The sequence below is a fragment of the Lissotriton helveticus genome, chromosome 9, assembly GCF_964261635.1.
Source record: "Lissotriton helveticus chromosome 9, aLisHel1.1, whole genome shotgun sequence".
Taxonomy (NCBI): Eukaryota; Metazoa; Chordata; class Amphibia; order Caudata; family Salamandridae; genus Lissotriton; species Lissotriton helveticus.
This window is the reverse complement of record NC_136070.1, coordinates 74489022-74511207: the sequence shown is the minus strand read 5'-3', so window position 1 is coordinate 74511207 and position 22186 is coordinate 74489022. Positions and strand designations below refer to the sequence as shown.

Here is a 22186-nt window from a genome sequence, read left to right as displayed (position 1 = left end):
TCTCTGCATCCACTCCCTTTCCTTGAATTGATTAAATGAATAGAAGTTATTTGTGCCCATTAGTGGGGGGTGAGTTACACATTCACATGGAGGAGGAGATTATTAGGTGAGCGGCAGGAGAATAGGTATTGTTAGGTTGCAGGCTGCGAAATTAGATTCAAAGTGGTCTTTCCAAAAATAAATGCAATAAAATTAAATTATATCATTTTCACAAAACACACAAATACAATTATCCCACAGTACTATTGCTCAAGCAGCCTACCTTGAGACAAACGGCGTGGCTGGGTGACTTCCTGTCCGTTGATCGCGCACTGCGCCCCCTGGAGGGGCTGTAGAGTCACCGCCCCACTTGTATTTTCTATGACACAGTGGTCTCTCTCAATCCACTGACCTGGCAAAACTAAACACAGCCCTAGTTGTTAAATGCCTGCACTCAGTAAGATCCGGGCAAAATGCAGCCATGCACATTGTTATGTATTTATTTCAGAATAAAAAAAAATTCCAGCAGTTGCACAGCATATAAGTCTTGAAACACTGAAACAATTAACACTACATTAAGTAATTAGTGAAAAGGAAGATGAGGATTTCAACAATACATCAATAGGCGCCAAAATAAATTCCTTATGGACGGTCCTTATTAAAACAATCTAATCTAATCCAGTGCCTTTTCCATTGTACATTAAAGGGATATGACCCGAGTAAGGTGAAAGAAGCTTTAATCTACAAAGATCTATTAAAGTTGGGATATCTGAGCTCATGAGGTTTCTCAGAAGATGTACCTGTCAGTGACACATGTTTCGCCGCAGACTGGTCGAAGTTTTGTTAGCCCCAAGCACCTCACTCTCATGGCTCCACGTGTGGAACTGACGCGCAACCATATCTTCTATCACTCCAAGATCATTATTTCTAATCTCACACTATTCATGTGCTCTTGTGATCACTGTTCAAACAATGACCCTTTGGTCCTCTACCTATTTTCTGGCTAACAAAATCCATAAAAAGTAGAGGACTCGGCCAGAGTTTGCCAGTATCTCTACTGATATAATTTGTAATATCCTTACACAGTTTCAAAAGGTTGAGAAATTTACAAAGCTATGTTTTTTCAAATATCTTTTTATTAATGACTAGCGGCCCGTCCCGACGTTGTCCGGGTATGAATTGCTGCCGGCCAGTAGTATATTGTTTTGTAGGATTTCGTTTTGATAGCATTTCTGATCTGTGACAGGCCTGTGAAACGCTCCGATTCACAGTGCACTGCTGATGCACTTAAGACTGCGCGTTCAGTAGTGTGTGAACTCGAGTTTCCCTACTTTATTTTTCCTTGCAATATTATATAGCGCGAACTCAACAACATGGCATGAACACAATTTACATTACAGAAGAACACATTCATTTGTGGTAGGCACGGGGAGACAAAACGATTTACCTGGAATCACAGGATGTTGAGCTGATGCCGAGATTCGAACGTAGCTCCCCAGTTCTAAAGTTCGCAATTCTAGAACTGTGGCGGGAGGTGTGTCTAAAAGTGTATGTCGGTGCTGGCCATCAATGAGAGAGACCTGTGCATTTTTCAAATGGGTGGTGAAAAAATATGAGTATGTTGCTGGAGATGTGGGCCACCGTGCCACCAATGTACTTACTGGGGGAGGGTAAACACCCATTATTCCGCAACTTTCTTTCCGCATACCATCACTCCGCATACTTTCATTACGAAAGTACCATGACTCCGCAATGCCATTTAACGCATGGCATTAAATTTTATATGCTTTTATCACGCATACATTTACAACGAAATTCGTTGTAAATGCATGAATGGTAAAAGCATGTTTTTTTAAATGTTTGGATAAGGTAAGTATGGGTATAGGGGTATATGTTTTGGGGTACTGAGGTATATGTTTTGAGGTGTTTGGGTATTTTAAGGGTTCAGATATAGTTTTGGGTTATGGGTACAGGGGTATTTTTAGGGTTCAGGGCTAGGTTTGGGTTTTGGGGTACAGGGGTATTTTAGGGTTCAGGGGTAGGTTTGAGTTTTGGGGTACAAGGTTATTTTTAGGGTTCAGGGCTAGGTTTGGGTTTTGGGGTACAGGGGTATTTTTAGGGTTCAGGGGTAGGTTTGCGTTTTGGGGTACAGGGGTATTTTAAGGGTTCAGGGCTAGGTTTGGGTTTTGGGGTACAGGGGTATTTTAGGGTTCAGGGGTAGGTTTGGGTTTTGGGGTACAGTGGTATTTTTAGGGTTCAGGGCTAGGTTTGGGTTTTGGGGTACAGGGGTATTTTAGGGTTCAGGGGTAGGTTTGGGTTTTGGTGTACAGTGGTATTTTTAGGGTTCAGGGCTAGGTTTGGGTTTTGAGGTACAGGGGTATTTATAGGGTTTATGGCTAGGTTTGGGGTACAGGGGTATTTTTAGGGTTTAGGGATAGGTTTGGGTTTTGGGGTATAGGGTATATTTATAGGGTTAAGATGGGTTAGTGTTTAAAGGTGTTGGGGTATTTTAAGGAGTAGGGGTAGGTTATGATTATGGGGTGCAGGGGTATTTAAAGGGAGCAGGTTGTAATTAGCACACAATATGAGACATGGCATGAAGGGCGGAACGTACCACACGCCCCCAGAGTTTGTCACGCCCCCAGCACACCGCAGACATGCCCACAAGGGACTACTTTGCTGGCACGGTTCTTTTACCTTTTAAATGTATACGGTGGGCGTCTGCATAGCCTATGTCCTGCTGCAACTGCCCTTTCCAATGCTGTATTGGGTGTTGTGATTGTTGCTGTGGTTCCTGAGATTACCCGCCTCAAAGGTTTGGGCTCTCTCTTTATTATATTAGTATGGATTTCCATAAATGCAGTAAACAACCTTAGAGATGGACAATTATGATGGGCATCACATGCACAATTATTTCTGAGCGTATCATAAATTTGCGTCTTCTAATCGTATGTACCATGATATAGTTGGCTAAAATATTCAGATGACGTTTCAGGTTGTTACATTATTTTTGGTTGTTTAAGGTCTTACAGCTTTACAGTGCATTCACGGTGGTCTTTCGTAGGTAGGAGGACTGGAGATTTTTGAGCAGTCTGTGCCATGTCTCCAGGTCTTCCAGGAGTCGGGCATCTCTTCTAGTAAGCTTCATGCGCATTACGTCTGCCACCCCCCATTCTCCTGCATCCCGTAGCCAGCTATCTACTGTTGAGCTTTTATGATGCAGCCAGTGCAAGGCTAGTCTCCAGCCTTTATACATTCACTAGCAGCCCGTCCCGACGTTGTCCGGTAGGCAATGAGGCTCACCGCGCAGTCCTCCGGTGCGCAACTACCACCTTCAGGGCCCCCAAGCAGCCGCACATGGTCCGCGTGCACAGACCTCCGGCAGCATGCCGCGTCCCGAATCCTCAGCCCCCAACCACCTGTGCAGCCGTGGGCCAAAGACCGGGTGACACTCACCTACCTTAGCCCACCGCGGGTGCCGCCGCTCCTCAGCCTCGCGCTCCTGGCCACTCCTCCCCGCGCTCTTGGCCGCTCCTACCCCTGGGCATGTCGGACCTCTACCTTAGCCCACCGCGGGCACCGGTTCTCCTCAGCCTCGCTGTCCTGGCCGCTCCTCCTCGCGCTCCTGGCCATTCCTCCGCGCGCTCCTGGTTTACTTACTTTACTTTACCAAAATGCCTGACCGTGATGTCAGCACGTTCCGCATGCACGTCGTTAGCGCACACGCCCACCTCAGACATGGCGCTACTTCCAAGGGACTACTTTGGCAAAGAACGTACTTTGCCCTTCTAACATATATATTTTTTTGTTATATAGCCTATGTCTATCTGCTTACCCTGACAATTCCAATGATGTATTGGGTGTTTGGATTGGCGCTGTGGTTCCCGAGTTTACCCGCCTCAAAGATTCCCAGTTGTCTCTTTATAATAGTAGTATAGATTAGAGTTGGACAAGCCAAACAAGGCTTAAGCATGGCTCGCTTCAGAACGGCGCTTCTCCATGTGAAGTGGCAAGCCAAAGCCAATCCAAGCTAGGCACTGCACTATTGCAGTTTTAAAAGACAAAACCACTAGAAGCATGAAAGCTGAATATCTAAAAAGGTATTTTCATAGCTGCCAAGGCTTCAGTTTGCTTAAGTGTGACATTTTCATAATTTCAGTGTAATTATGAGTGACATTCAACGAACAGGAGTGACACTTTCCCGCAAACAGTATAATGTCACCCACACTTAGAAGTAGCATGGCACAGCCCACAGCCTAGGTGGGACACCTATTGCCGGGCGGGGCGGCAGAGAAACAATACATCAATCGGAGATTCCCTGGCTTAGTCAGACTGCACCTCCCTGGCTGGCAACCAATCAAATTAATGGCATGATCAGATTGTATTGTATTCTAATTGCATTTATATAGCGCTTACTACCCCTGACGAGGCGTCAAAGAGCTTTTTTGGCGAGTAGCACGCTACTCCGGGACCCACAGAGGATTAGTGTTGAATTAGTATAGTGAAACATGCAAGTACATTTTAAATGGTGGATAGGTTAGTCAGTTAATTGGATTTGGAATGATAGTAGAAGGAGAGAGGACAAAGGTTTGTATTTATATAGCGCTTGTTGACGCACACTATTCAGGAAGCCTACAAAGGATTAGTGGTGAATTAATATGGTGAAATATGAAGTAATTTCAGGGGTGGATATTAGTCAGTTACTTGGAGTGAGAAGGATAGCGGAGGGATAAAAGGGGAACAAAGATTTGCATTCATATAGCACTTGTTACTCCTGATGGGTGTTGAAGCACTTTAATGGCGAGTAGCACGACACTCCGGAACCTATAAAAGATTACTGTTGTAAATTAGTATAGTAAAAACTATGAAGTAATTTGAGTAGTGGATATGTTATTCAGTTATTTGGGTAGCATATTAGTATAGTTTAATATGGAATTTGAGAAGTGAACATAGTCTGTTAATTTCGATTGAAAAGGATAGTGGAGGGATAAAAGAGTGAAGGATATCTTTATTTTAAAATTTATTTTTTAGGTCTTAGCAGTAGGAGGAGGCTTTTGGGTGACTAAAAAGGAGCTTTGGAGGGGAGGAGTCAGAGGGAAGAATTTAGAAAGGTTTGTTTTAGGGGATCGGTATAGTAAAAGAGGTGTCAGATGATGCAAGGAGGGGTAGAGTAGGAGAGAATCTAGAGAGATCATGAGCAATTGACAGAGTCTACCCAGGCTCTCTGCCACGTGGGACCCGGGCGACTACAAGATGTGAGGGCCCCAGCGGGGCTCTTTTCCTTGTACAATTCTCCAATTTGACCCCTCCTTTTCTGCAGTTTAGGCATACCCATGTTTTGTCATGTATTTAGAAGTTTAGTTATGCGGCTGGACATCCACATCTCTTTGATACTATGGTTTGAGCAGGGGGTGCTTTTTTACATTAAGGAGACTCTCAGGAGTTCACTTGGCTTGCATATTCATTTCTGTGATAGCAAGATATTTCCACGTCATTCCACGCCCCGCAACACCAGTGACTACTACTTTTTGGCACAGGTCTCCTGATCAGATCCACTACCCCTGTCGGGCGGCTGCTGCCCATGGTTGAGCCCGGCCACTGATACACTGCGAAGACAGTGCCTCTGGATTGTTTTGGTTTTTACTGGAACTTGTTTCTGTCCCACCGGCTGCCGTCGCAGCGCCCCACGGCCAACGCGTGACCGCACCAACACCTTCACCACCTTGCGCACTCTCACGCCCACCGGAGCCGGATGACCGCAAGCTCTCCAAGATGGCCTCCAACTTCATCTCCCACCTGAACTCCCACCTTCTCTCCTGGACTTCTTGTCCTGACCGGCACGTTGCTGCTGTTTTCGGACAGTTTTCTCTGGACTCTAGCCCTCCTCCCATTTCCTCGTCCTTTAACCCTTTTCCCCGTGGATGATCCTCAAATGTTTCCTCCCTTTTCTGCTTCCCCTTCTCTCCATACCCTTGCATCCCTCCCACCCTCCCTTTGTTCTGTGACTGCATCCACACTTATGGAACTCTGCTCTTTGACTTTTTGTAATAACTCTAATCAATGGTATTTGCTTTAGACCTTGCACCATATACCATTCCTATGTGACCCTTAGAGTATATCCAGTCATATCCCTTCCTATGTATATAGTGATAACTCTAATGACTAGTCTCCTTTGTGACTTTTAGAGTATATCCATGTGTATCCCTTCCCTATGTATATAGAGATAACTCTAACGACTAGTCGCCTATGTGACTGTTAGAGTTTATCCATGTGTATCCCTTCCCTTTGTATATAGAGATAACTCTAATCACTAGAACATGCCTTAGTACGCATTGCTCTCTACCATTCCTATGTGACTTTTAGAGTATATCCAGTCTTACCCTTTCCCTATGTATATAGAGATAACTCTAATCACTAGTTTATGCAGGAGTCCGCTGTGCTCTCTACCATTCCTATGTGACTCTTAGAGTATATCCATGTATCCCCTCACTAAGTAGATAGAGATATCAATAGTATATGCTTAGAATGTATCCATTTGTATCTCCTCCTTGTGTGACTTTATCTCTTGTACATTTGCAATTTTTTCCGTTTGTACCTTTTTATAACGTATGTAATCCTAAGTCCGTATGTTTTCAACTGGTTCTTATGTAAGTCAAAAATTTGCAAACTTTTTCTCCGCTTGTAACCTTCAGTCCTTATGTTTGAAACTGGGTCCTATGTAAAGCGCTCTGACACCTTCGGGTAAAGTTCGCGCTATATAAAATCGCAAAAATAAATAAATAAATAAAAAATATTGAGATTCCTATACCTCCTGTTGCACACTAGTGCCATCTTGTGGCCTTTGAAAAACGAGGTCAGCTGTTGAGTCTGTCCAAGCAAGGCGAGAAACTGGAACTACACAGTTTTGACGCACTTCAGGACACCTTTCTTCTGCGTGACAATCCCAGACATTGTGGTAATGCGGGAAAATGACTACAAATGCGTTATTCCAACGTGAGATGCTTGGCACTTGGCAGGGCAGAGCTCTTCTGTTGTGCATGTCTTCAGCCGAGCAGGGTGTCTCACTGAAGACCTATAGTCAGAGCCTTTATTCTGTTGATCGGTGAAATTCCTCTATTTTAGGTGCTGACCTTGTCCCCTCTTTACTGTTTGCTAAGTCAGTGGAAGGCAGTAAAATTAACAGAAAAATCGTTTCCTGCCTACCCTTACACTGAACTGTGTATTATTCTCAAGAAAGACATTTTAATCGTTTATACATATATCTTGCACGAATGATCAACATATGATATTGTATCTATTGAAAATAGTGTACTCATTTAAGTCATACAATACATGAACACAAAACATTGTTCGTTTGTGGCAAAAGGGAGAATGCAGGACATGTACGTCCAGTGGCTGAACTAGGTTCAAATTCTGGCTTCTCCACTTGATCAAATTGTGTGATCCTACGCAAATCACTGACTCCAGGATCGCTTAAGGTTTTAACAATCTTTACTTAGGAGGTCAAGATTAACATATAAGCAAGCACTTACATATGCAACACAAGTAGAAACAAAACATTATCTGCATTAACTCTGGGGTGCAACTTCTAAATATCATTTAAGGACACTGTTATAGTGCCTTGAGTCTTCACACTGAGACCAGGGGGCGAAGAGCAGGAAAAGAGAACTAGCAATACAATCTCATAATCAAAACCAATGTGCCAATAAGAAATCAGGATACTCCGTGACCCCAAGAGATAAACATCACAAACCAAGATAGGTTACACAATAAATAATTCAACATTTTAACCCGCGTTGCAAGAATTAAAAAATACCCAGGCTGCGCTTAGTTGCAAAAACAAATGTCTTGCCCCCGTTTCACTCTCAGGCTCACCGGAAACAACAATAGGGAGCCCTCAAGTCCCTTTGAAATTAAGTCCTGATTACACATGGAGGTGATAACACTTAGCTCATAATATTTCCTCAGGTCCACTTTTTCTTTCTGGCCTTAAAACCCTGCCCACAGATCCAAAACCAGTTGATCTAACCTCTCCACAGCTTCTAGAGTATGATCCACAATCATTCACGAGGGGCAACGCAGAATGCTACTACCTGGATAAAATCTAACAGATACAGCAGTTCACAACAACTTCTATTCCAATAATTTAATTTAAAAAAATCAGTGCTTCTAGTTCACACAGGCCACCCTAACTCACATGCATGTTCAATTTGCTCTTCTGTTCACCTGAGAGCCCACAGCAGCCTGCAAACAATAGTAGCCGATGCACCTGAGGGAATGAGTGGATGGGACCCGAACCACAAATCCTTTTCGGCTCAATGCTTAGAACCCAGAAAAAGTGCAATTAAGAGCTTTGTCTTTCTCACTGGGAAGGCAGGTGTTTCACAACTGAATCTCTGGTAGTTACCAACATATAGAGAGCAATAGGTATTTTGTGGAAACCTAAAGAATCTAAGATTCTCTCAAAGTAACCACTGAGCCAGGGTCCTTTCAATACTGAACAGAGAACAACACTGGGATGCATTGGACAGGCACCAAGACACCCGTAACCTCTACGTGCCAAGATGGCCGGTCCCTCTCCCCAGGGTTCCAATTTCTGTGCTCTCCCTCCTTAAGCTTCCAGAATTCCAGTTCCCGCAACAATCAGATCACTGTTTCTTGTCTCCTACTTTACCTCAAACCTTAACTTGTACTTTTTACAGTGTCGATAGACCACTCTCCTGCATCTCGCAACACTTTTGCTAGGACAGCTGTCTTATTTCCCACCCACTCCCTGATCTGTCACTTAAGATATGTGCCTATGCGCAATTGCGCATAGGCACACCTGGTAGAAGTTTAATATTGTTATTTGCCACACTAGCCAACACTCAGAAGCTGTTCTGCTTTTAAACTTTCCCAGATTTAAATCAAAGCTTGTAACTTATTTTGAATATGCTACTTACCAGTATGCATCTGTTCTTGGCATGTAGGGCTGCTAACATTCATATCTTTTGCATAGATCGCCGCCTAGTGTTGGGTCCGGATGATCGCACATTGTTGTCCTGGAAGAGTCTTCGAAGTATCCTGAGATAGGTGGCTCCTCCCCTGGACTACAGTGCGCATGGGCATCGGCTCCATCCCCAGATTGTTTTTAGCCATTGTGGCAGAGATGGAGTGAAAAGTGTAAAGGATGTCCATGCTAATGATTGAATGCAAGAGTATGTCTGCAGCTGCGACAGGCACCGGGGAGGAGGGTGGGCGATATGAATGTTAGCAGCCCTACATGCCAAGAACAGATGCATACTGGTAAGTAGCATATTCAGTTCGAGGCATGTGGGCTGCTAAATTCATATCTTTTGCATAGAATATATAGCAGTCCCTCCCTTAGCGGCGGTTGCCCGTGCCAGCTGCAGAAACCTGAAAAAGTGTCTTGAGAACAGCCTGCCCAACAGCTGCTTGCTGTTTGGAATGCACATCAACACAGTAGTGTTTTGTAAAGGTATGTGGTGTAACCCATGTGGCTGCTCTACAAATGTCTTCTAAAGGAATGTTCCCCAGGAAAGCCATGAATGCCCCCAATTTGCGTGTGGAGTGCGCTCTGGGGGGTATTGTTAAGGTGCGTTTAGCCTTTTGATAGCAGATCTGGATGCACATAACAATCCATCTGGCTATTCCTGCTTTGGAAATAGGGTTGCCCTTGTGCTGTGGCGAGAATCAAAAGGTGGTCCCATCAGCCTGGTGAGGACCACATTGAGGTTCCACACCGGAGCTGGCGGTGTTCTTGGGGGAATGACTCGTTTCAGACCTTCAAGGAAGGCCTTAATGGCAGGCACTCTGAAGACAGAGAGATGTTGCCTGTTCTGAAGATAAGCTGCTATGGCGGATAGATGTATCCAAATGGAAGTGTAGGCTAGATTGCACTTGTAAAGATGTAACAGATAGCAAATGATGTTAGGGATAGATGCATCTAGCGGGTTTATGTTATTGGCTGTACAGTGAAGGACGAAACGCTTCCATTTTGCCGCATAGCATGCTCTGGTAGTCGGCTTCCTTGCCTCCTTGATGATGTCCATGCATTCTGGAGGTAGGTGAAGGTAGCCAAACTCTAGGACTTCAGGAGCCAGATCGCCAGGTTGAGCAGTTGCGGATCTGGATGCTGAATGTCTCCATGGTTCTGCGTCAAAAGTCTGGGCGTTAGGCGCAGCCTTTGATGCGGCACCACCGAGAGTTCCAGAAACGTGGTGTACCATGCTTGGCGTGCCCACGTCGGAGCAACTAGGATGAGTGTCAACGAGTGCTGCCTTAGTTTTCTTGCCACCAGCGGTATCAGAGGGGCTGGTGGAAAAGCGTACGCAAATTTGCCTGACCAGTTCATCCATATCGCATTCCCCTGCGACTGTGGGTGAGGGAACCTGGCGGCAAAGTGTTGGCATTTTGCGTTTTCGTTTGTGGCAAACAGGTCTATCTCCGGATTACCCCACTGCTGGAAGTACGGGCGGAGTACTGACGGATGTAACTCCCACTCGTGCATTTGATGGCTGTATCTGCTGAGCAGATCCGCCATCTGATTGTCCTTGCCCGGGAGGTGTTCTGCCATTAGGAAAATGTTCCTTTGAATGGCCCACTTCCACATGCTCTGAGCCAGATGAGACAGCTGCGGCGAGTGGGTGCCTCCCTGCTTTTGAATGTAGTACATCGCTGTCATGTTGTCCGTCCGGACTAACACTACCTTGTTGCACAGATGTACATTGAAGGACTTGAGCGCCATGAAGATTGCCATCAGTTCCAGATAGTTGATGTGCATCTTCTGTTGCTGCGTCGTCCATTGTCCCTGCACTGTGTAAGTGAGCAGATGAGCTCCCCATCCCTGGAGAGATGCGTCCGTTGTCAGGATAATCTGTGGCACTGGCTCTTGGAACGGTCGGCCCTTGCAAAGGTTGTGTGGATTCCACCAATGCAGAGAGTTGTACGCCCGACCGGTAACCAACACTAGGTCTGTCAATTGTCCCTGAGCCTGTGTCCACTGATTTGCTAAGCACTCCTGGAGCGGACGCATATGTAACCTTGCGTGAGGGACTATGAAGATGCAGGAGGCCATCATGCCAATCAACTGCATGAACACTCTCGCTGGAAGCGAGTGTTGTGGTCTGAACTTTTGGATTAGAGACTGCATGCTGTCTATCCTGACCTTGTTTGGCTGAGCCATGGCCGTCAGGGTATTGATCGTCGCGCCCAGAAACTGCCGGACATGTGCCGGTTGAAGGTGCGACTTTGGGTAGTTCAGCGAGAAGCCCAGATTGTGAAGGAGGTGAATGGTAGTCGACATGTCCGCGGCGCACTGTTGTTCCGACTTGGCTTGAACGAGCCAGTCGTCTAGGTAGGGGTAGACATGGATGTTCTGCCTCCTGAGGTGCGCCGCTACCGTCGCCAGACACTTGGTAAACACTCTTGGGGCTGTGGTCACTCCGAAGGGTAGGACTTTGAACTGATAATGCCTGCCTTGGATAGTGAACCTGAGATACTTTCTGTGGGACGGGTGTAGCGGTATGTGGAAATAAGCATCCTTGAGGTCTAAGGTTGCCAAGAAGTCCCCTTGGTTCAGCAAGGGAAGAATCTGTTGCAGTGTAAGCATATGGAAATGTTCTGATAGTATATACAGGTAGAGGGGACGCAGATCTAGAATGGGTCTGAGAGATCCGTCCTTCTTTGGAATAAGGAAGTACAGGGAATAGACCCCTGTGCCTTCCTCCTCCACTGGCACGAGCTCGATTGCGCCTTTTTGCAGCATCACCACTACTTCTTGCTGCAATAAGTGCAAGTGCTCTGCGGACATAGGCCGTTGCCTTGGTGGAATGTTGGGTGGAGTGGACTGCAACTCTAGACAATAACCGTACTGGACAAGTTGCCGTGCCCACCTGTCTGTGGTGATGTTTGTCCAGACTGGCAGGAACTGCTGGAGTCCCCCCCCGACAGGTGTTAAATGGTCGGGGGGCAGTGACAGAGAGTCACTGTTTGTTGGGGGCAGAGGAACGGGAGTTGTTGTTTCCTCTGCCACGTCCGCTGGTGCTGTTTCCTCTATAACCCCCTTTATTCTGCTTGGGGTACGAGGACTGTGCTCCACCTCTAGTGAGCTGTGATTGTTGACCCATCTGTCCTCGGGTGACTCCACGTGCACCTGAGCGACGAAAAGTGTTGCCCCGGAATTGTTGCGATTGAAGGGCCCCCATAGACTTAGCTGTTTCGTTGTCTTTCTTAATCTTTTCGAGGGTGGTGTCAACATCAGGACCAAACAGTCTATCAGGATTGACGGGCTGATTGAGTATGGTCGTTTGAATGTCTGGTTTAAACCCAGATATGCGCAGCCACGCTTGTCGACTCAACATGACGCTAGTGGTAATAGCCCTAGCTGCTGTGTCTGCGGCATCAAGTGCACACTTTATTGCTGCGTTGGGGATGAGTTTTCCCTCCTCTATAAGCAGTTTGGTACCCTCTTGAAACTGCGTAGGCAGGTGTTGTAAAAGTTGCTCTAGGGTGTCGTAATGCGCCCTATCATAACGTGCCAATAGCGCCTGTGTGTTTGCAATACGCCAGAAATTAGCAGCCTGCGCAGCTACTCTCTTGCCCCCTGCCTCAAGCACTTTAGACTCCTTGTCTGGGGGAGGAGCTTCACCCGTTGTCTGGGAGTTCGCCCGTTTGCGGGCATTTGCGACCACAAGAGAGTCTAGTGGCAACTGTCCCCGAATGTATGCAGGGTCTGCAGGTGCTGGTCTGTATTTCTTCTCGATGCGTGGATTGACCACCCTCGCCCTGGTAGGCTCTTTAAAGATTTCCGCAGCATGCTTAAGGACACCTTTGAGCATAGGAAGTGTCTTGACAGTCCTCTCAGAGACTGAAAAAGTGTCAAATAAAAAATCTTCCTCCACTGGGTCAGCATGCATGTCCACATCATGATTAGCAGCTGCCCGTTCAATGAGTGCATGAAATCCTGCAGAGTCCTCTGTTGGGGATGCACGTGCACTGAAAGGCTGTGGGTCTTGCCCCACATGTTGGATTCCCTGGTCACCTATGTCGTCATAGGAATCCTGTTGTGCATCGGGGTCATTGATGGGGAAAGTGTACTGGTCATCTTGTCCATATTCCTCCCCCTCAGAGTGGTCGGGGGAAGGTGTTGGACTCCTTCGAGGAGGAGGCTGGATAGGTTCAACCAGGGTTGGAACGTCCTGTGCAGGCCTTTTCTTCTTCAGTGGGATAACATAGGAGTCCACTGGTTGGGAAGTGATCTTCCGCTTGTAAAGGGTCAACTTGCCCGTGTCTGCGTCGACAAAATGCTCAGAATCGTCTCCTGAGTCGAGTTGTCTCCCCAATAGTCCAGTGGACGCGGAAGTGTCCGATGTCTTTGGCGCACTTGGCGCAAAAGCCTTTGGTGCCTCCTTTGGCGGCAGAATGAATAGAAGCTTGCTAGCAGGCTTCGCCGGCATGTCCATCGGCTTCTGGTGCGACGGCGCCGGAGCCGACGTCGCAGAGGCCTTATCCCGAATCCTTTGGAGTGAAGTGGCGATGAGGGATGCGTCACTCACAGCGGCACTTGGCGCCGACGAGGAGGCCCTCACCTTGCCCTCGGTTCCGACGTCCTGTGGTCCCTTGGGAATCTTAGACGTCGATGCTGCAGCCGTAGACACAGAGTCTTTGGACTTATGTGTTGAGCCTCCGCTCTTCGATGCGTGTGATTTTGCAGACTCCGTCTCAACCACGCGTCCAACTAACGGCGTCCCAGTCGGCACTGCATGCTTGTCGCCGACTTTTGTGGACTTTGCCGGCGTCGCCCCGGTCGAGCCGTGCCGGACGACCTTCTTAGAGGATGCCTCCTCCGCCGATGACTTCGGCACTGTCGAATCGACAGTTTTCTTCGACTTCTGTGGACCGAAGGCCGACGGAGCCGATGAGGTAGCAGGCTTTGGTGTTTTTGGTGGAACGACCGCCATCTTAGGTGCACTCGAATCCGGTAGTTTCGGTTTCGATTTCGGGTCGGCCATTTTAGGCGTAGTCGATACCGATGCTTTCAGTTTCGGTTTCGATACCGGCTGCGTAGCAAGTAGGTCCGTGGCCGGGCCTGAAGGCGGGGCCGTGGCTTGCGGTGCAGGGTCTTGGGTAAGGCCGAGTGGCGATCCCGTGACCCGAGCCTGATCCACGTAACTTTCGGGGCATAGCTCATCCCCTGAGCTATATTCCGCGGCCCCATAAACTTCTTCGACGTCCCCTACCTCGTCGACGTATTGAAGGTCTTGATCCACGACCCCGTCGTTGTCTTCGGGATCGGCCTCGACCTCCGTCGCGGGCGGTGAGATTTCAAGATGATGGCTTAGGCCCTCTTCCGACTCGCCGAAGATGTTATCTGGTGCCGGGGCCGCTTGCCTGGCCTCAAGGCGCACCGCGCGCCGAAGCTTGAGCGTCTTCTTTGACCTGAATCTGGAGCAGGCCATGCAGTTGTCCTCGTTATGGTCTGGCGAGAGGCATTTGTTACAGACCGGGTGCACGTCGATATGTGGGTATTTGGACCCACAGACGGGACAGTATTTAAACGGGCTCCGCTCCATGTTGAAAAGTTGTGGTCGTGTTGCGATGAGAAGGCCTCGACGTCCGAAGAGTGATACGACTCCGCAGATTCCGACTCAAAGAGACGGAAGAACTCGAGACCGTACGCAAACAATACCGACGTAATGAAACGAAGGCCTTTTGGCCTTAAAGAAGCTAGTTTTCTCGGTTCCGACAGAGAGACGTCGAGACCGCATCCGAACCCAATGGCGGAAAAAAACAATCTGGGGATGGAGCCGATGCCCATGCGCACTGTAGTCCAGGGGAGGAGCCACCTATCTCAGGATACTTAGAAGACTCTTCCAGGACAACAATGTGCGATCATCCGGACCCAACACTAGGCGGCGATCTATGCAAAAGATATGAATTTAGCAGCCCACATGCCTCGAACACAATGATAAAGGTAAAGCCCATAGACATTATGCACAAAACTGAGGTCTTTAAATTCCTTTTACAAGCCCCCCACATTCTCTTGCCTACAGCATCTCGTTATTTACACATGCAAGTCAAGGGCATTAAGTTGTCCTGTGCAAGTGCCTTATGCCATATTTCAAATTTCAATCCAAATAACTATCAATGCAGCTACGACACAATCTGGCCAATTCCTCCAGAGCTGCAGGTAAAGACTCGGGGACCAATTATGGTTTCTGAATTTTTAGCTGTAGAAGATGCAGTTTGCTTACCAATATCCTGGTCTTGGTCAGAATCCTTTCTTCCAATCTTGGTGGAGCCTTCCTACATTAGAAACAAAAGTTAAGCACAAAGTAAGGCAGTCACATGTTAGAATGTTAACATTTTTGACCAGTAAATAACTCATGATATTAAAGTGCATACAGCAAACAGATTAGTTTAGCTTTATTGCTTTTGGCACATATACATTTTGTAAATGACCATGGTTGGACTTACCTATACTTTAGGGGCATGCAAAATTGACAATTTGCTGGAAAGTAATTACACAAAATGTTCGCACAATTACGCGTAATTACGCAAGGTGCGTCTTGCACTCAAAAGATTATCTCATTTTCCTCTCTCTGCCATCTTTTCCCTGTACATATTTCACCAGGTACTAGACTGCGAAATCATCACAGGGAAAAAAATCACGACTGTATGGTATTACTACACAACTTAGAATATCTATGTGGGCATAAACAATGCTTCACTCGATTCGAATATTTCTGACTTAATTGTAATGAGGAACCAGGAGGGAGGTTTTATAGTCTTTGTCACACATGGGACAGCTGCACCACCTGCTGTGTTGTGATATACGAATCCCTATTTACCAGAGCAAAGGAGCCACTTTGAACCCTGAATCTATACATCACTCGTTCTGCATCCGGTAAATTTGTGTCCTCTAGGAGCAAAAAGATAATGTGATACATTATATGATCTTCATCAGCAGCTGCCAACAGAAGTCAGGTGCCTATACTTTGTTGTTTTTGGCCTTTGATAAACTGTTGGTCCCTGTGGCGATGCACCTCTGACTTGCTTGATGTGTTACAGTCTTCAGTTATGAACTCAAAAACGTATGGAAACTCATGGCCTGGGAATTCAGGCTGGACTCTTCTTACTGGAGCAGAAACAAAGCTGATTTGCATAGGGGTGTAATCTGTTTGAAGTGGGGCACAGGGACCAAAAAGAGATGGCACAGGCCTGAGTCATTACCAGTGACTGAGATGAGTTCGAGTATTCCACTAACTACTTTTCTGTTTTTTTAAGTGAGACGCCCTAAGTGCGAGAGGTCTGCCTTAGACATGGGTCCTTTGCTGCCTGTCATCCAACCCGCACCTCACTGATGTGGCCCAGTAGGCTGACAACAGTCTGGGGTGGCTCTTGCTCCCATTGAGAGTGGGCCTTGCAGTTCCTATTGGAGCAGGTCCAGGCCTGATTTGCACATGGTTGGTCTCTGTCTGGAGACTAACTCTCAGTGGGATGGTTATGCCCAGATGTGGCTCCCGTGCACACTGTGTCACAGAAACTAAGCTCTACCTAGCAGATGACCCAATATCTAGGCAGACACCAGCCCTGGGTGGCTTGTGTTCCGGTTCAGGGAGGACCTAGCCTGGCAGTTTGGACTGGACTGTTCCCATTGGAACACGGTCATGACTGATTTGCATATGGCTTGGTCCAAAGTGAGGTAGCCTGGTATGCAAAATAATAATGGACTTCGAGGTGGCCCAAGTGATTACCAGTGAATGAGATTAATCCAAGCATTTCATCCATCACTTTTTTAAAAATACTTTAGTTATGTATTTTTTGTATACTTTGATAGACTTCAGGCAATGGGCATCAACCCACATGTCCAGTTAGAATCAGGCTCTAAATAAAGTCTAGGCACTCCCAACCACCCACTTGACCAAACACACTCCGTCTCCAAACAAAGTCCAGGCAGTCCCATACACCCACATGGCCAATCACAATCATGATCTCAGTAAACCTCAGGCATTCCCTTCCAACCACCTGGCCAATCACACGCATGCTCTCAGCAAACCTCAGGCACTCCCATCCATCCTCCTGGCCAATCACACTCATGCTCTTAGTAATTTTCAGCATCTCCAACCCACCCACTTGGCCAATCATACTCGTACTGTCATCAGACTACGGGTGCTCCCAACCACCCACCTGTCCAATCACATTCATGCTCTCAGTAGACTTTAGGCATGTCCATCCACCAATCTGACCAATCACACTTTTTCACTGTGCACACTACCTACCATGCCTCACCTATTCACTCCATCAATCCATTTGTTTGTCGCCAGGGGAAACCTTCAGTTATCGGCTTCTCTACACAGAAACAGACACTGCGTGGTACTGACACCTAGGAGAGCCAACAGGAGCATGCACTTCGGCCTTTAACTGTTTAGATAATGACATTCGCTCCAGCGTTTTATTGCACTCACTTCATAGGGAGGGACCGCTACACCTATAACCGGTCCTCAACAGTAGATTAAACCTCAGGATGAAACAATGATTTGTCGTATGCATCTATCAGTAAATGCAGGAGTGTGGTTGCCACTTGCCGCATGCTTCTAACCATCACCATTGATGAAAGTGTCAAAGAGTGTGAGAGATCACAAGTGGTGCAAACACAAGATGTAGAGTAACGCAGTATGGAAAGGGCTAAGTCTATTACCAATTCGTATGAAGGATATTGACAGTCTGTAAGGTAAGAGCATAAAATTGCGAATATCCTTGGATAATTGGGAACAAATACCACGAAATCATCTACAAGCAAACACGCTTATCACCATCAAACCAAAGCTAGCACAAGTGTGAAAATTGAGAAATAGTTGACGTTATTGTGAACATGTTGATATGTTGGATTAGTTGTTTAATGCACTTTTAAAGGTTGATACCAAAGTAAGAAAAGTCAAGTGAAGTAAAGAAAAAATTAGTCTGCAAGTAAGTGACACAACATCAAGAGAGACATTGCACATTTTTACAACCTAAAGCACAGATGATAAGTATTAGAACAAATTGAAAGAAACAGTTTATTGAACGCCAACATCTTTAAGGTAAAAGGATCACCCAAATTTACCTTTGCACCAAACAGATAGCAGAGTCTAAAGAAGGAGAAGCACTGAGAAAGGAAAAGCAGCTTCAAGGAGCTAGGAGAAAGGAATACAAGGAAAAAGGGTTAGTGACAATGGAGAGTGGGTTATAGAGGATGCTTGAAAGGAGTTCATAGTTATGACAAGAGATATGTTGGAATATGGTCCTTCTTTACAGAGGTTTGTTTGTCAACATCCTCCAGCTTATACTAGTTTTACGCTTGCAAGATAAAAATACGTCACTTTAAAAACACCAATTAGAAGCTTTTCGTTGACCAGCACATGAAAACGAAGGAAGAAATCCTGAGCCCTGTATGAGAATCAAATGCAGCGCCATGAGTCAACCCCACTGCCCCTGATCCCCACCGGACTATGGCTGCAAATTCAGTGCTGGACAGACATGTTGTCTGGAGGGAAGGGGAAAGCAGCAGCCATCTTGCACTGGGAGCTAAGGACAAAAACCTGAAATATCACCACAATGGTCAATGCTGCTGGACAAAATGGGAGTGTTTGGCATATGACACGGTATACAGAGGCAAGGGTGTGGGTATGGAACGCCATAAAATTTAATCCTACTATTTCCTGGAGGTGATGGACAATTTAACGGAGTGTTGTTAATGCCAACATGACAGTGGATGCTGGGGTAGAGGTTCAGGGCAAATTGTGAAAAAGTGCACCGGTGAGGTTTCTGGGACACTTTCTCACACGACCCTGGTGGGCCCTTATGTTGGGCTTACGGACTCCCCCCAAAGACATTGAACGCTGATGCTAACAGCAGTGGAACACTGATGGAGTTCCTGTAGTGTATGGCAAAGAGGGCTTAGTGGGAGACATTCAAACATATGTTGATGTTCAAGAGAGACCTGCATCTCTTATTGGTTCAGGATTTTGAGTACAAAAATGTTGACCAAGATCGGAACCCTTAAAAGTCTGAACTTTTCTACACGTGACCGAGTAAACCTATGAGAGTAAGTTTCCTACTTTTAAAACTGTTTTTATGATTCCTGGCGAATGTTATTTTAATATTTCCTTTTTCTTTCTGCCTTATATAGTTTGTACTAGGGCCATGTAGCGGCAGATCAGTGTTACACTGGTCAACAGGATGAAAAAAAATCTGAATAAGCATCTTTTGTAACATGAGCCTGTTGGTTTTGCAAATATTTTTGTTGTGTATTTAACGATTTTCCTTTAAAATGATATACATTAAGTCAAACATAGAATAGTACTACCTAGCCAGGCCACACTTTAAATTATTAACGTGTGCGTGTAACTTTACGAATACAGGTATAGTCACCTAAAATATACATGACCATAAATAAAAAAAGATCAACAGGAGTTAGTGCCACAACCTAATCAAAGACATTTACTTACCATTCTTACACCGCGACAACAGACAGGAACATGCAGTGTCAAGTGGTAATCTGCTCGACACTGACCTGTAATCCCTAATGCTACTAACACTATCATTCTTCCCAGAGATGGCCAGAGATGAAGAATACTGTGTTACAGAAAAGGACAAACCAATTTTGAGATGAGAATCTATTTGTTGTTGTTAGCATGTGCATTTTATGGTGATTTAATGAACTGTGGGAAATGGCTCAGACCCATTGTATGGTTTTGTCCCAAAGGGCATATGGCATATGTTGTCACTGGTATGATAATCTTATACTGACAGAGGTACAAATTGTCCCAGATGGACAGGAGCAATCATACACCGAGGTGTCGTTAATAATTACATCTATTTGACCTCATCCTGGGGAGATATTTTTTAATTTCATAGACTTTTTAATTTCACAGATTAAGAAATACTACCACAGAATAGAAACACCATTCTAATTGACGCAGCAGTCTTACCCTGAGATAATACAGCACCACTCCCGTGCTAAGGATGTCGTCGTCCACTGTGATCAAATGCGGGACGCTGGAGTCGATGGTCACCCCAGCTTTGCCCTTGTTGATGTCCACGTTGTATTCTGCGGTGATCGTGTCCCGGTCTGACCACTTATCTGTCCAGTCTTTTGTCAACTGCTCAATCTAGCGGAAGATCACAAGAACAGGGAGATTTTACTTTCCACTTATTTACTATAAAAATCATGAAAGGAAATCACTGACTGTTGGCCACTATGGCAACCCTCAGTTCAAATATATTCAACAACGTATGTGTCTATAATATATCAAATGCATTCAACAACTTATGAATAACAATGGATCTTGTGCTTGCAATACAAATTCTACTGTGATACTGAAAGTAACCTACAATAATGCCTGCTGAAACATGGTTGTTGGAAAAGGATAATCATGCTGCTAAAGACAATTGGTCCATCTGTCCGATCAATCACAGCAAAACCTTCTAAGATGTCTGAAGGAGGTTTGAATTAACATATGATAAACCTTATACCTTCTACTATAAGGTGATGTCAAACACCTCTCTTATAATATGAATCTTAACACCAGTACAACGGGGACCCAATTGACATCCTCAGCAGCCATGGGCACCACTTGTTAGGATCGCATAAATTCGAGCGGGAAAAAGGAGGGTGGTGGGTAAAAAACACAAGCTTTTTTAATGCTAGCAGCATTTATGAAATTGCAGAACATAAAGCCACATGATTTGGGCTTTAATTTTATTGAATACTAATACACAGGGTAATAGTGACATTTATTACTACTCTGTTATTAAAGTGCTTAAAAATCAGCAGAAATGCAGTACAAAATTTTATTATGATAATTAACAGGGTTTGAGATTAGTAAGCAGAAAAAAACCTCTAGAACAAAGTTTTATTGATAGTTTAAATCAGAGGAATTTCACAGACAACTTACATATGAAGAAAAACACATATATTCACCAACCTTCTGCTCGTTCTGAAGAACTAAGTCTGACAGGTTCCCATCTCGATCGTCGCTGAAAGAGGGGCTTGAATTTCTCTGTGTAAGGAAAGAGGACAGAGCTCTGTACTGTTATTTTTCATTCTTTATAAATGTCTTATGCTCAGAAAACAGGGTCCTGTCTGTAAAGCCAGAGTCCAAAGACACAAAGAGTAAAGTAAGTAAAGTTTCCATTGTGAGAACAGGCGGTGCCCGTGACAAGTTCGGATAATCAAAAACGTTAGCGTTCGGTAATAGAGTTAAACCTGTCTGTAGCAAGATTTTTAAAATGTTGCCAGATTTTAGGTTAAGATTTATATGCATGGTAGAGTTTTCACTATATGTTTTTAAAGTCTATTTTTTTCTTTCTATGTCCTTTCCACATGGAACCCTGACTAATCATTCTACCTGCCTCAGGTGTGGAAAATCATCTTGCTTCAGGAGATTGTGGAATTCTGCATTTTATTTAAATAAAATAACAGGAAAAAGAGATGTCTCACCTTCTTGTCAAAGGTGGGAGAAACTAAAAAAGGAAATAGTTGGTCTTTGGAAAGGTTGCTGGGATGAAGCGCTCCTTTGAGTTATCGAACCACCCACCTTCTCGTAGAAGTCAAGAAAGTGCTCTAAAGGTTGATGTGATAAGCTACCTTCCCTTGTGTTGGTGGCCACTGAATTATGTACTCCCTGGGGGCTCTTCCACACTCTAGCTACTAGACCAGGTCTGAATCTGCAATGGTTGGTGACCTGTATCAGGGAAAAGGCTTCTATCCAGAGACCTGCACAACCTTTACATTCCTATTCAAATTAAGCTAATTACAAAAAGTATGTTTTTGTGACGCTGGCCAAGGGGCTCCAAGTCACCCAATGAGGTGCATGGTCAAGAAACTCAGTGTGATTAAAAAAGATGTCTGAAGCGGTCTGATCATCTCCCACCCCGGTCAGCGGGTCACTTGCCTCATGATTTCATCAGCGAAGTATCTACATATATAATGCAATCAGTGTCTGCCTACACAATGTGCCCTGCAACTCTGACCCACCTGGAACCACTCCATACAGTGGTTTTCTTTTTTACAAACCTATTGATTCTGTTGAACTACAGAATCAGTAATCAATATACTCATTAATTTCTGCAGATATCAAAAGTTGCATCACTAAAGCCCTCGTTGCTTTATAAGTATGAATAAGTTTAACCACAAAAAAAGATAAAACAACACCCAACCACA

At 45.4% G+C, this 22186-nt stretch overlaps 1 protein-coding gene across 1 annotated transcript in view; it reads right to left on the bottom strand.

The window, feature by feature from the left end:
- LOC144780943 (stAR-related lipid transfer protein 9-like) overlaps positions 1-22186 on the bottom strand; it is a 540925-nt gene that overhangs the window by 123350 nt on the left and 395389 nt on the right. Inside the window, exons 15-18 of the mRNA XM_078659512.1 lie at positions 20949-21023; positions 19953-20132; positions 15234-15285; positions 263-400 (exon numbers count right to left, since the gene is read on the bottom strand). Of these exons, the coding sequence (XP_078515638.1) occupies positions 263-400; positions 15234-15285; positions 19953-20132; positions 20949-21023 (445 nt within the window). The remainder of the gene's footprint in view (positions 1-262; positions 401-15233; positions 15286-19952; positions 20133-20948; positions 21024-22186) is intronic.